General features: G+C 34.7%; 1 protein-coding gene across 1 annotated transcript; it reads left to right on the top strand.

Annotated features, from left to right (window-relative positions):
• The first annotated feature begins 1,621 nt into the window (after nt 1-1,621).
• On the top strand, nt 1,622-10,308 carry LOC124355611. Its single transcript, XM_046806773.1, has 6 exons — nt 1,622-1,721; nt 3,328-3,572; nt 3,976-4,156; nt 7,163-7,422; nt 9,479-9,846; nt 10,173-10,308. The coding sequence occupies exons 1-6, from the start codon at nt 1,622-1,624 to the stop codon at nt 10,306-10,308; spliced, it is 1,290 nt and encodes a 429-aa protein (XP_046662729.1).
• Nucleotides 10,309-14,351: the final 4,043 nt, after the last annotated feature.

Genomic DNA, 14,351 nt, shown 5'->3' on the forward strand with positions numbered 1-14,351 from the left:
TTTTTTGTATTGCATATTGTATTGCAAATACATACTACTGTGGGAGAGACTGGAGTGGAGGGAACAGTTGATTGGTGGTTCTGCTGGAACTACTCTCTTGCTCTCTTTGTGTGGATAAAGCAACTGCAGCAAGATGACTAATGATGCTGAGGTTCTACAGCACTTAGTGTGACGCTGTGACAAATTTCTCTCCCTTCCTCGTGATATAACAAGTTCTGTCTCTCAGAACCCATATGTCTCCCTTTCACTCCCATGTTGGGGACATTTATTTTCTACTTAAATCAATAATTTCAGTACATGGTCACTATTTTACAATGGTAAAATATAATAACTGAGTAAACATTCAATACGAGTACATTTAGTAATAGTTATGGAACATATTTGTGCACTATTGTAAATGAATAGCAATGTACAAAATTTTATAAAAGTTGCTTCCTTTATAAGAGAATAGTCAATTAATAGAATTTCATTATGGTTTCAAAAATATTTTTATTTCCAAGGTAAATATTTTAATTCAGAAAAATAATAATATTGTCAATGAAAAAACATTAAAGTTGAACTGGGCTGAGAAGTTTTAATATTAAATTACTGCACAATGTCATTGAATAATAATTTGAACTGTTTCTTCTATTATTAATCTTTGATATACAATCACTCACTATGCTACTATTATTTTGATGAAGATACTAAATTTGAATAGCCATAAAATTCTATCTTTTGAATAAAACAGTTGACATTCTAAAATTTTTAAGTGTTATTTACAATAAAGAGATTTAATACACAGATTTTGCAACAAAACATATGGAAAAAGTACATAATTCATTATTAATGTACGTGATAAATGGCCTTCGTTAGCTATGGGCGGTAACATACCAGTTACAATATTTTGATTGCAGCAAAAAGTCCACTATTCGCATTTATTGGCGTTGCCATTTATTATTAACACAACACTCGTTTGTACTCATATTATCCTCTATTCAACATTGCGTCTTTATCAATAACACTGTAACACTGTTTCCCCATAAGACTAAATATGTAGGGATGTGGGTAATATTTTGTATGATTTTATATGAGGCAGTTTGTATGAGCTAAGGTTGTATGAATATATACAATGTTTTATTCAATGTCACAGATGTATTTATTAATTTTGTTGTGTCCTATGCAAGCTGTAATAGGCTTGAGTGTAGATCACGTGCACTGTTTGAGAAATAGCGTAGTCGACAAATATCTGAGTTTTGTGAACTGCGTGAATTTGTGGGCAGAGAACAGTTCCTGGCATGACCAACTGTGTCTAACAGATAAACTCAAAGAAAGGGACATAACTGTGGAGGTGTGGTGGGGGAAGACACCCATATTATCGACATGCAATAATTATTTACTATTGGTATCAGACACAAAAGAAGTTTCTGATTGCAAATTTACTGATTTTCAGTTTACCGAGAGATCCAAGAACTACCTTTTTGTAGTTCCTGAAGATGGATGTTTATCAGAAAAACAAAATTACAAAAATATCTTTGGGTTTTCTCGAGCAACGGTTGCTTATAAATCTTCAGTCCAAGAATTGGACCCCCCACTGTTGAAAGAGAGACGCTTTCGTAATACTACTGTCCAAGATTTAAAAATGTGGATTGGATTGGAGTCAAAAGATTATCTCCAGGAGGGTGATCTGAGAGTAGCGACCTTCAACTGTTCTCTGTTCACCATCATGGACAACAATACAGGTACTGTAACACTAGAGGATGTGTTTTAGTCTTCCTACCTAGGTATAAAGAATTAGTTTAATAGCCCTCGCTATATTATTCGGCACTTCCAAGAAAAAATGTTTTTGATACATACAACAAGTTTATATGAACACAATAGTGACTTCAGTAACGATTAGGATGTTTTCACACACCTGACTCACCGACAAAACTGAGGCCCAAACCGGGCCCGATACTAACTCCGGAATTATGTGGTTTTCCTACACACCAGTAAAACTGTAGCCAGACGATTCTACTCTCTGAATAGTCTGAACAGTAAAAATCTGAACTGAAGATATGTCCTAGTGGTAGTTTTGGTACCTCGCCTTTCACCTTTATTTTAGAATGTAACAAAGACAAAATAGATTCTATCCCCCAATACTACCCAAAATAGTAGTTCATCCCCTTTAAGTATGAATTACTTAGAGGATTTAGTTTCTACACCCTTTTTGATAAACTAAAAGACGACATGTGTTATTATTTTCGTATGAGTAGTGAATTAGATTTTTTAGTACAGCGCTCTTTTTTCAAACATCATCTCAAGTATTAAGCTTATCAGTCATGACCGGTTTGCGCTAAACAAATATTGAAGAATTAGGCGCTCATTAAAACTATTCCAACGATTTCAAAGATGTTATAATATTACGGAAATGTTGATTTCACCCCCCCTCCTTTTTATTAGCGCTACTCATGAATGATTCAAAATCTTTAACAGTTTATTCAATTAGAATACTAATCAGTGAAGATAATGTGGCTTCATGATATTTTGGAAAATTAATTCTCCAACTTCTCTCATGGACCAATTTTTATTAAATACTTGATTGATTTTTAGGCCTAAAACAAAATACCTACTAAATTTGAACATTTTTGAGGTTCCTAAATTGATAAACGAATCATTCGTTTAAAAAGGTTTACTTGCCCAATATTGTGTCAAAACAATAACTAGTTTCGGAGGTTCGTTATCGCGGTTTTGACTTCGTCGCCATTACCAAACTCTAAAATACAGCATCAATATAAATATTGCTAGAACTAGTTAGTAAAACACATTTAAGAAGTTGTATTAAAAAAGGATAAAATAGCACAAAGTATAAATCATTAAAAGTATTTGATTCGGGCAGACAGAACAACACGAAAGCTGAAAAGTTGTCAAAAAATAGTTGTCAACTTTTTTTGCTAACATATATAGGAAATAGAAGTTTACAGCAACTGGACGAGACTATTGAAAGTTGTGTCAAAGTAGTGCAAATGCATTTTTAGTGTCTTTGAACAATTTTAAAGGAACCAACAAGATAAGCGGAATAGTTGAAAAAGAACATTATACATCACGTTGACAACTTTGTGGTCAACATGTGAGTGATCTGTAATTTTCCGAACATACGTGTGTGGGACATACTGGAAGATCATTGATTACAATAGAGATGGACTAAAACTTAAACAACTGCAATGCATTCTTTTTTATATTCACGGAACAATAACAATCGAACGGTTGATGGAACGGATTGTATGATCTTAAGTAAAGGGTTTCCTCTTTTAGTGAAAATGCCTTTGCTATTATGAAACCTCCCTTATTGATTCACATTTGACTCAGGAGAGTTGACCGGCATAGAGGCAGAGATAGTGAAGGAGGTCGCGGCTCGGCTGAACCTCACCATTCGACTGGTGGAACTGGACACGAGTCACACCAATAATTTCGGGCTGAAGCTGCAGAACGGCACCTGGACCGGCGGAGTGATGGGAGCTCTGTACAACAGAGAGGCCGACGTGGGCTTCTGCGCCCTCTGGACCTCTGTGGACAGGGACGAAGATGTGGAACACACGACTCCGTGGGGGACGGTCAGTTAACTCACATCTTCCACAGAATAGTGTATATAGTATGACACAACCAGTTAAAATCGAAAGCTCATTATTCACTATGCCACGTCAAGTTTCCAATAAAAGTATGTTTTAAGATGGAAGCTAAATAACTTTTAGCTAATCATTTTGGCTAAAGTTTTAATCATGAGTCAGTCCTATAAAAATGTGTGGTTCTAAAATAGTAACCTAAAGGTACGTTTTAAAATAAAACAACACCACAAAGAAGAACGTTTAGTCAAATTTAAAGTAATTAAATTGTATTTGAATTTTGATGTAGAATATGTTACAGAAGTATAACTTAGAAGGGCGTTAACATGCAGGATAGTTACATTCTATTTTAAACATAAAAAACTATGTTTCTATATGTACAAGTGGTGTGCAGGTGGACATCTCGTTTCTCGTTCCTCGCCCACACCAGAAGCGGGAGAATTGGCAAACGTTCTATGTGGCCTTCACCTTGCCGACGTGGCTCGGCATACTGTCAGGTCTTGTGGTAGTCTCGGTGTCACACTGGTCATCCCTTGCAGTCTCCTCCTGGATTTCCGTTGAAGGAACAAAGACAGGTATCGCTATGTGTAGATGGGCATTAAAATGTATTTTGATACTTTGGAAGTTATAAGCTTAGATTGGTTATTTTATGAAACAGAGGCCAGCGTTGTATTGATTTTTAACTGGCCGCTTCTATTAAAGAGTACTAATAAGACTTCTACATAACATATTTGGTCTGACAAGCCTGTTTTTAGTTAAATTAAAAATAATTATTCAAATAGCAAAGTTCTGAGTAGCTCTCTTGCCCACAATTTGACGCTAACCACCATCTCTCTAATTTTTAAGGAAAGCTTATTCTTATAGTAACATTATATCTTTATCTGTATATTTCTTGTGTGCTTGAGTATGTCACTGAACTCCTCCTAAACGACTGGACTGATTTTGACGAAATTTTGTGTGTGTTGAAGGGGATTCGAGAATGGTTTAGATTTACAACTCTGTCCAGTTTATTGTTTATTTAATTGATGTTTTATTTATAAATTGTGACTTTGGAATGTTTTACCTTTGATCCGGCAGACTGCGCTACGAAACTTAATTCAAAGTGAACTGGTACTTAACAGCTGTTAATACTTTCAGCTGAAGTTCATCAAAGAGGCAGAAACATTGGTTTACATTTAAAATTTTCAAAATTATTATTGTAAATTGCTTGATCAGTAGTGTAAAGCAGATTGCATAGAAGAAGTTATTGCCTAATTTTAAATTTAGAATGCACCAATGATCAATGTATAGACACGAGATAAACCAGTGAACACCGAAGCCTACATAGCTGTAGCTGAGGCTTAAAAAAGAGAGAGAAAAAAAACTATCTAATGGAATGGAAATACTATTAAACGCTTTAATAAAAACCACCTCATTGTACAAAGCCGTGAATGTTTGCATATAAGATAATCGAATTTGGTTAGATCGAAGGTAAATATAAATATCCGAAAGAAGACACTTTATGATCGAAATTTTCGTTGATACATTTTCTTTATCGGAGCACAAGGCAAACTACACAATAATACTGGAAATATCTTAGACAGAAAATAATGTTAACAGACCGAATTTGATCTTTATAACCTAATTAGTTTATCGAGATTAATCTATATAAATTAATTATACTGAATAACTTGTCAACACCTAGCAAAAGCCACAAACGATAGAGGCAGGGAATGTGGTACTACATACCTTCATAATGCGCCCAAGAGGCTCACGAAGGAACGACTATCAGTTATCTCAGAAATGTTTAGAATGTAATAGAAAAAAATACGTAAATATAGTGTACTGTTTTCCAACAGAAAATTGTGTGCGAAACTGCGAGCAACTGCTAGTTTATATACTAGGTATATATATATATATATATATATATATATATATATATATATATATATATATAATTTCAATAAACATTGAATCACAAAAAGTACTTACTCCGCCGGGAGTCGAACCCGGATCTCTCACTTGCCGGGTAAATGTGCTACCATTACACCACAGAGCGCTTACTTTTTCCGATTCAATTATTTTGTATTTGACCATATCTGTCACATATGCGTTTAAATAATAAGCAAACTAACATTTGATCATTGAATCACAAAAAGTATTTGCTCCGCCGGGAGTCAAACCCGGATCTCTCAGTATATATATATATATACTAGAAGTTTAGAATATATATATTTAAGTCTATCAGAAGCAGGTCCACTAATATTTTGAACTCGTATAGGTCCAAGGAGTGCATAACTTACTTGGGTGAGAGCTGCTCGCTCTCTAAAACTTTGCTCTTGGGATAGCCAGGAAAAATTAGGGAGCGGTCAAGTCTAAATTTGGGGTCTCTTTCGGAAACATTCAAATTTTTAACACTTTCGAATTTCAGAAGCAAAATAGTAACATTTTCACCAAGTTTTTACGTCTTTGAATAGGTTCCATTGACGATTGATATTCATAATTGCGGAGGAATTGCTTTAGTAGGTTATGTAAGATTAATAATTAAAATTTATTAGACTTATGTAGTAATGTAATATTGTCTGAAAAAAAGACAATACATAATGTAAAAATCGACATTGAGAATGGATACTATGCAACAAATGTTTACAAAAGTAAAATTTTTCTTGACTTCTGAGTTATCTTATCTGGTACTTGGTCAAGAGAAACTGATATTTTCCTGTAGCTGACCGAAAGTAAGGCAATTAAAGCTAAACCGCTCATTCCCCATTTCGTTCCTTAAAAAGACCTTGACTCGTTTAAATATTGAGAGCTAGGTATTCTACTTCACGTGTCTTTGGCGGTATGTGTTTTAATGATCCCTCGTTTTACTCAAATATAGACAAAACTGCAGATTACTCATCATAATCAGAAAGAAACTTGTAGAGAAACCTACAAAAAATTTCGGTAGTTGACTTCGCTAAGTCTCTACATTCTCAAAACAACTCTATTCCGTATGCCTAAATTTACCATGACAATTGGCCAAGACAATTCATTCATATCAGACCACAGGTAGAAGAAACTACCGAATTGGTAAACACAGAACCTTAGTTTACGAACCTTTTCCCCTACAGGCAGATGTTCTCTTCATTAACAAGCTGCCCAATGGGTAAAGAATACCGCAGCACATAAACGCTTTTTAGTATCACAAGCATTTTATAATGTTACCAAGTGTTTGAAATTTGACTGGGAGGACGTCCAATCAGGAGATTGACTTCGGCGCTGTAGTTGGAAAATTAACAAATGAATGAAGGATGCATGCATGTTGAATTGTATGTTTGAGTGTGATCCCGATGAGTTCAGAATATAGAAACTTTTAGCTCTAAACTCTAATTATTGCCTTTTGATATACATGTAAATATGTCTTTGCAATAAACAATGACTCATTGATTGCTACTATCATATTATCTGTCGCTAGTGTCAGACACTATTAACACTTTTATTTCTCATTTTACCTTGCACTAAGTGGTGGAATCATATCAGTTTGGTAGTTACCCTATGGTATTTGTGATCTAGCAGAATAGTTGTCTAGTGACACATATCAAGAATTTTGCCTGTTCTAGAACTGACTGTTATCCTGCTGGGTATGTTCGGGGTGTTGACGCAGAGTTCCTCCATCCCCCTAAAAGGTCGCAGCCTCTTGGTGACTTCCTGGCATATCTTCTGTATGATCTTGGTCGCAGCCTACTCCAGCAACATCGTGGCCAGGCTGACTCTCCCGATGTTCACGGAGAGGATAGACTCCGTCCAGCAACTAGTGACGAAAGGGTTCACCTGGGGTCGGCCTTTCAAGAGTAACTACTCAATGCTTATGAATCCGCAGGTCCGCTTACTATCAAGCGTAATGCTTTAAACTCCAACTTTGATCCTTACAATCCGAGGTGCATTCTCATAAGTAGGGTGTTATAAATGTGTAGGATGTTCGGAAATGCAATCTAATGATCAATAAAACAACTATCCTAACATATTCATGTAAAGTAAAACATATTCATGCATGTACTTAGAGATAACTTTTCTTTGCGATATGTCATCAATATATAAACTAGTAATAAAGCGTAACACTTAAAGAATCGTGCTTATCTCTGCAGGGCGCGAGACTTATAAAGTGCTCAAAATGAGAGTGAATTACTAATGATTTAATGCATCAAGAAAACTACCCTAGATTGAAATATAGTTCGTGGCTTTGCCGACGGGATAAAGAAGTTTTCTTTACAACAAGCATCAATAAAGTTTGGTCTTTTAATGCTTTCCTGAAGTGTTAGTTTAAAAGTTTGCAAATATTTATGTTTTGCTCTAACAATTATTTTTATTTTTCAATGCTCAAAGTAGTTTTAACTTCTGTTGGAGAGTTTAGCATCCTTTTCTGTGAGACAAGTCGCGGCTAATGTGTGAGTTATAACGAACTTGGTTTGTGTAATTGATGCTTAGGTAATAAGGTCATTGATATAATTGACCGGCAATTGGAAAGTAATCATCGTAAGAGACCGTAACCAATAAACCCTAAAACATCCACAATTAGGGTTTAATTGCATTGGTTTACTGATAAGACAATACCTCTGCGTTTATAGTTCTCTAAAGTTCAAGGTGACCTCCAAAGTTGAAGAAATCTCCATTAGAATTGCATTCGTAAATAAACAGTCCGAAATTTAGTCACATGTTCAAAGTAAACGTTGTATTTAAAGAAGTAACATTTGGCCTGCCATTCAGGTACTAAATATTACAAAGAATACGAACAAGGGATGATGAACAAGAATTTGCTAAATGTTTAATAAAATTAAGTAATGGGCAGCGAAGCACTGACTTAGGTAAAGTGTTAATAAGATTCCACAATAGTTTAGTTGCAAAAGAGATGTAATCAATCTATAGTTAATTACGTCATGGAAATTATTTTAAAAATACAACCATTGACGCATTAGTGACAAAGTCAATAATCTACCCTCTCTACGACTATTGTAAAATAGACATTTAACTTCTTAACATGATTCCTGAAGTAGAAAAATCTTACTTAAGTACAGACTTCGTAATATCTGATAATGAAACGGAAACGTTAAACATACCACTAGAATATTTAAACTGAATAAAACCGCCTGGAATGCTACCATATTATTTGAAAATTAAAATTATAGATATATATGAGAAATATGATTTTTTCCCTGGACTGTTAGTATAGTAAAACTAATTGTAAAAATTCAATACACTTGAATATAATTACTGACAAAGATCAAGCAGTTCTTACTCCAAGATAAAAATAATTAACAATAGACAAACATTGTCAGAACTCAATTTTCATTACGAGAAACATTTGAAATGACAAAAAATGAAACTCAAAGTCAGTGAAACTTTGCAGTATTATATGATTGTATAACCTTCGAAAAAACCTGTTTGGGAAATCCAGCCAGCATATGGGCAATAAGTAACTTATAGTAGAGCAAGGGTCTTAGGACATCAAGATATAAAATGAAAACCTAAGGTAACAATGAAAAAGAAACAAAGATGATAATAACACAAAACATCTTTTTACGAATAAGTACTACTTTGATTCTAACATAATATGTATTAATATTTAGTTAAGAAGATTAGTATGATTAAAATGATGTTTATGTTAAACTTTTAACATTGAGAAGCGTGATTACTATACGAGCAACTAATATACATAAATTCATTAAATACAGCCGAGTCTCAAAAAAATATTCCTTTCGACTCCAATAAGTGTTAAGACCATATGGTTGTAAAAGATAATAATCCCTTCGTAGTGGTATACGATGATCCACAATACAGATTGTGTTACAAACAAGCTTTTTATATAATAATACGAGTAAAATAGTTGTAAAAAGAGGATAAATTGATCCAGTTATAAAAATTGAATAAGTATGTTGCAGGATGTCTGGCACCGACGGTTCATGGATTTCTTCAGACTAGTGAAGCGCGAGGACATGCACAAGTTGATCTCGTCGAAGAAGTTCGCGTTCTCTGCCCAAGTGTTGGAGCGCCATTACGTGTTCGACAGCGATTTCTACAAACTGCAGGATAACGAGTTAGTAGATCTGAGAGTGATGGCTCAGGTGACAAACCACTTCCTCGTGGCCATCGCTGTCCGCCGCGGCTCCCCCGTGTTCCCTCCGGCGAACCTGCAGATCCTGCGTCTCCTGGGCACTGGACTGGTGGACCATTGGAAGCGGGACATCAGTGACCGCCACGGTCGCCGGTTGGTGCGAGAACTACTCCTGGAGAAGGATAAGCCAACCCTGTCTGAACCTAAAAGACTCCCCTTTCAGAGTTTCGAGGGTGCTTTCTTAATTTTGTCCTTTGGTCTCTTTTTCGCTATATTAGTTTTCTTTGTGGAGCTTTTTCGTCACAGATATCACAAAAATAATTAAATTATGGCAGGTTTTCGTTATTGTAGTGTCGATATTACTAAATGCATATTTATTAAGTTACTTAGGTTGTTTATTTAGCTGCCAAAGGTGTTAATATATGTCTCATAACGCATGTTTATGTATGTACGTTCAAGATATTATCGGTTCTCAGAAACGTAATACTATAGGTAAACGGCTTGCAAATAAATCTGCGCAGAATCAAATATGTGAGCAGCCGCACACAGGAGGAGCCCCCCCCCTCCAGTGGTAGGGAGTGTGATAAGTATTTCCTCGTCTCTGTTTTATCAGTTGTTAGGATCGTATCTCGCTCGCGCTACGTACCTATTCTATAGCTCTATTGTATTTTTTTGTGTAGTCGGCATATACAAGTGTCGCAGCCCATGCGTAAAATATTAATTGAAAATATTATTTTCGAGTGAGGTTAGCAGCATGATGGCAGTGGGCAGGTCAAGAGGTAGAGCGAGTGACGAGCAGAGGTCGGGATACTGGGAGTATTTACCCCACCCTTAGCGAAATGAATGGAATTGGCGGTTTACCTATAGAAGTTATACCTCTTTAAAATAGATACGTTCTCTCACTCATGCGATTTCCAAGACTATTCATGTAGTATAAAACAAATCGTTATCAATACATTATTAATTGTGAGAATTTTATACATTCTCTGTAATAAAATATAAATAATTGTAATAATTAAAAATGTTATTTAAATATATATTGTATATTAGTTTAATTTCGAGCCTGTCACTATAAGGCATGCATCGTGTAATGACTGTTTCAATGAGCACATTTTAATAACAAATAATATAGCTAACGCCTGATTCATGACTTAAATTCTGGTCCTGTCTTAAAGACTTTTTTAAGAGGTAGAAAAGGTACTATCGCCTTCTCCGACAGGTGATATTAACACCACCCCAAGGATGCGTGACCACATCCAAGCTTCCACCCAAATTTGCGAAGTTGGTTGGTAATCTAGGAATGACTTTTCTTATAACGTCATAGTAAAATAAGCTTCTAACCGACGTCGCTTATGTAACCGAAAAGGTGCCCGAGTTTCATTTTAACCATCCCTTGCGTTGATTATGCAATATCCAATTTTTAATGCGTTAAAATGTGACAATTGAGCTAATACGATATAGCCATAAAACAAAACCATTTAAAAACCCTAGTGTAATAAAGAATAAAGCTGAATTAAATATTTAGGCTTACTCATTGGAGCAGAACAATACTTAGTTACTACAGTACTTAGTTATTACGGAAGAATTAATTATTTATTAGAAAAGCAATTAAATAGTTAACTAATAGCAAGAGGGATACAAGTTAGACTACTTTACTACACAATGGATCAGTTGGAATCTTGGGAGATTCCAAATAATGTAAATGCATCAACAATACGGTGCTCTCTTCTTTTGACTTAGAAACGTTAGACGTAAACGTAATGGTGGTCCTGCGGCGAGCACCGTTGTTAAAACAATGGCCAGGAATAGATCAATCGTAGGCCATGGATAGATTATATCTTAAGTTTGGGTTTTAACACCAGAATGATTACAATGCTTTAGGTGGTGTCAATTTGTAATTAAGTGTATTAATTTGTATTAATCATACATATAAAAAAGAATTCGAAAATATTTTTGAATTTAAAAGATAAAGTAAAAAGGTGTTGGCTTTTCCTGAGTAACCATTAACAATATATTTAAAATGTAAAGGGGTTTTGATGAATTTTAATCATACATTAAAAAAAGACACTCCTATAATCATACGACTAAGAATAAGGCTGACATAAGGATTACCATTGTTCTGATCGGACAAAACTCTATGTCATTCACTACAGACAGATTAGTGGTCATGTCTTAAAGTGTCTAAGACCAACCTTTGTTGGGCTTACAACCTCAAGTTCTTTTCACTTCAAAGCATGAGTGTGTGCTGTGTATAATGAGTATATGACTTGTGTAAAGTGGCGACTTAATGAACATAGAGTTGAGTAACTTGTGTAGAATGAATATGTGACTTATGTTCAGAAATAATGTAAAATTCTTTTTAATGGCATGTTTGAGAAACATGAATGCATTTTCTGTGTAGAGTACTACATTTCCAGAATAACTGTGTAATTATTTAAAATATATTAGTTAAAACGTGTGACTATTGTATGGAGTAGTGATGGAAAGGCCTTGTTGTTTTGATCACACTGATGATTTAGTAGTGTTTTGCTTCAGGTTTGATTGGTGATTTGTTTAAATGAAGTAAATGAAATAAAGTACGCTAATCGAACTAAGAGTAATAATTTATTTAATTATTGATGGACAACAACTTGTAAAAGTACATAACAATACGAGAGAATTGAAACGAAAAACGTAAATTTAATATGAGGTTCAAAGATCGCCAAGAAGAATGCAATTAAGAAAATGGATGAGATCCAAGTATTCTTAATGATCTGATATTCTTTTTTGAATATTTTTTCAAAAGTGAAACAATTTTTAAACGTGTGGGATCTGTCCTTATTCACAAATTCTTATCTTGTGTTGTCGTGATGGAAACCCTTGTTTCGAAAAGATAAATGAAAATTTCATTGTATTCAAGGGTTTAATCATTGTGCCTTCCAACTCTTCTGCATAACCAGTTTTAACCGTATCAGTTGTTGACTCTGTAGATAGGCTTGTATACACACGGTGCTGTTTCGTCTACGAACACCGCTCCTCGTGCCTTGAGCCGTTTCACCCACTCGGCAGTTATCGCCTTCACCTCCTCGTCCGCTATCTTCTGCTCCGGGCTCAATTGGTAGTCGTCGTCAGCCTCGCCTGTAGCGCTGCAGCCCTGCAACAGTTGAAGTTGTCGTCAGGTGTTAGATTATCTGTGAACATCATCACTTGGGACTGTACCTTATGAACCTTGCCTCTGTCCATTATATAATAATAATAATCATTAAATCAATGAAAATCGTCGATATTCTGGAATAAATTTTGAACATCCCGAGAAATAATTATTTATAAGAACTTATTACAACACTGTAGACCTACTAAGATTCAGTGGTGGTGTTCAGACAGAAAGGCCTGTGAGGATAGGTGTGAGGGTGTAGAGTAATGCTTCCGTTGTTGTGGGAGGAAGGCTAGATCGGGTCAGTCCGCCCTGTAATCAGCTGGGAAGTTAGGTCCAGTTCCATAATAGTAATTAAACCAGCCATTGTACATTGTGTTTTAGAACTTTCACAATGTGTTTAAAATATTGTGATATACGTTTATACGTGATGTAGAGATGTTTGGTAATTATTTACAGTATATATACTAAGCGACAGACAGTTTCAACGTACTAATATGTTAAGTATTGAAGATTACTAATTTTCCAATAAGAAAATTGACCTAACTGAGAATATCGTATGGTGTAAATTGTTTTAACATTGGTGTTTCTTGGAAAATATTACAAGTAGAATATTATTGGTTTTGGCAAATAGAACCTTTTACACACGTTTATGGAAGATAATAAGAGAATAAAGGAGGAATTGTTGTCATCTCCGAAGAAGGATTCGAATGTCAGGAAAGATTAAATATAAGCACAGTAAGCTGACTTAATTTCTTCTGAGATAAAGTTTTACCGATACGTCTAAATGCATAAAAAGTATATATTTTTTCAATGTTGGAACTTTTGCAATTAAATCGATATAGTGAGTTTAGTTCATTCGTAAATAATTCAAAATACATCAAGTGATTTTGTTATCATAAAACCTATTAGTAACCGCCTGTAATATCAACGCTACATTTTAAATAGGTTTTTTTGAAGACACAAACGTTTCTTTGTAAGTTTCTTAGTTGAGTTAAAGCGTTTCTAACTGTGCAAGAGGTTATGCAGAACGGAGATTTGGGATATTTATTCATACTGATTACATTTCTAGAGATTTTATTTGTTAGAATAAATAAATAAAACCACTAAAATGGGAGAAAATTGTAAAATTTGTAAGGCTTTCTGCATATTTCTAACTAAAGTAGTACTCGAAACAATTAAATTAAATTAATATAAAAAAGCAAATAAAGAAATTAAACATATAACAATTAATAGATCAATGCCATGGTATTTTATTTGTTTATGGAATTATGTTAAGCTTAAAACAACACAGTTGTATTTGCATTATATTTTTGACAGTGTTGTAAGCGTGTATTAACAAGAAAGGGTTATGAGCAGTGTAATAAATATTCGTGAGCGTAAATCACGTGCAAGTAATCATTACGGACTCTCGGTCCAACGCGTTGTGTCCGAGTAAGATAAATGATTTCAACGATTGGTTTTCAGTAGAAGTCGGTAAATAACTGTCAGTTTTTGACTCATCAGTTCATTGAGAATGATTTTTAACGATCCTCTCTCTCTTTCTCTGTAGGACATGTTCCCGCGA

This window comes from Homalodisca vitripennis, chromosome 2 (genome assembly GCF_021130785.1).
Source record: "Homalodisca vitripennis isolate AUS2020 chromosome 2, UT_GWSS_2.1, whole genome shotgun sequence".
In the NCBI taxonomy this organism is placed as follows: Eukaryota; Metazoa; Arthropoda; class Insecta; order Hemiptera; family Cicadellidae; genus Homalodisca; species Homalodisca vitripennis.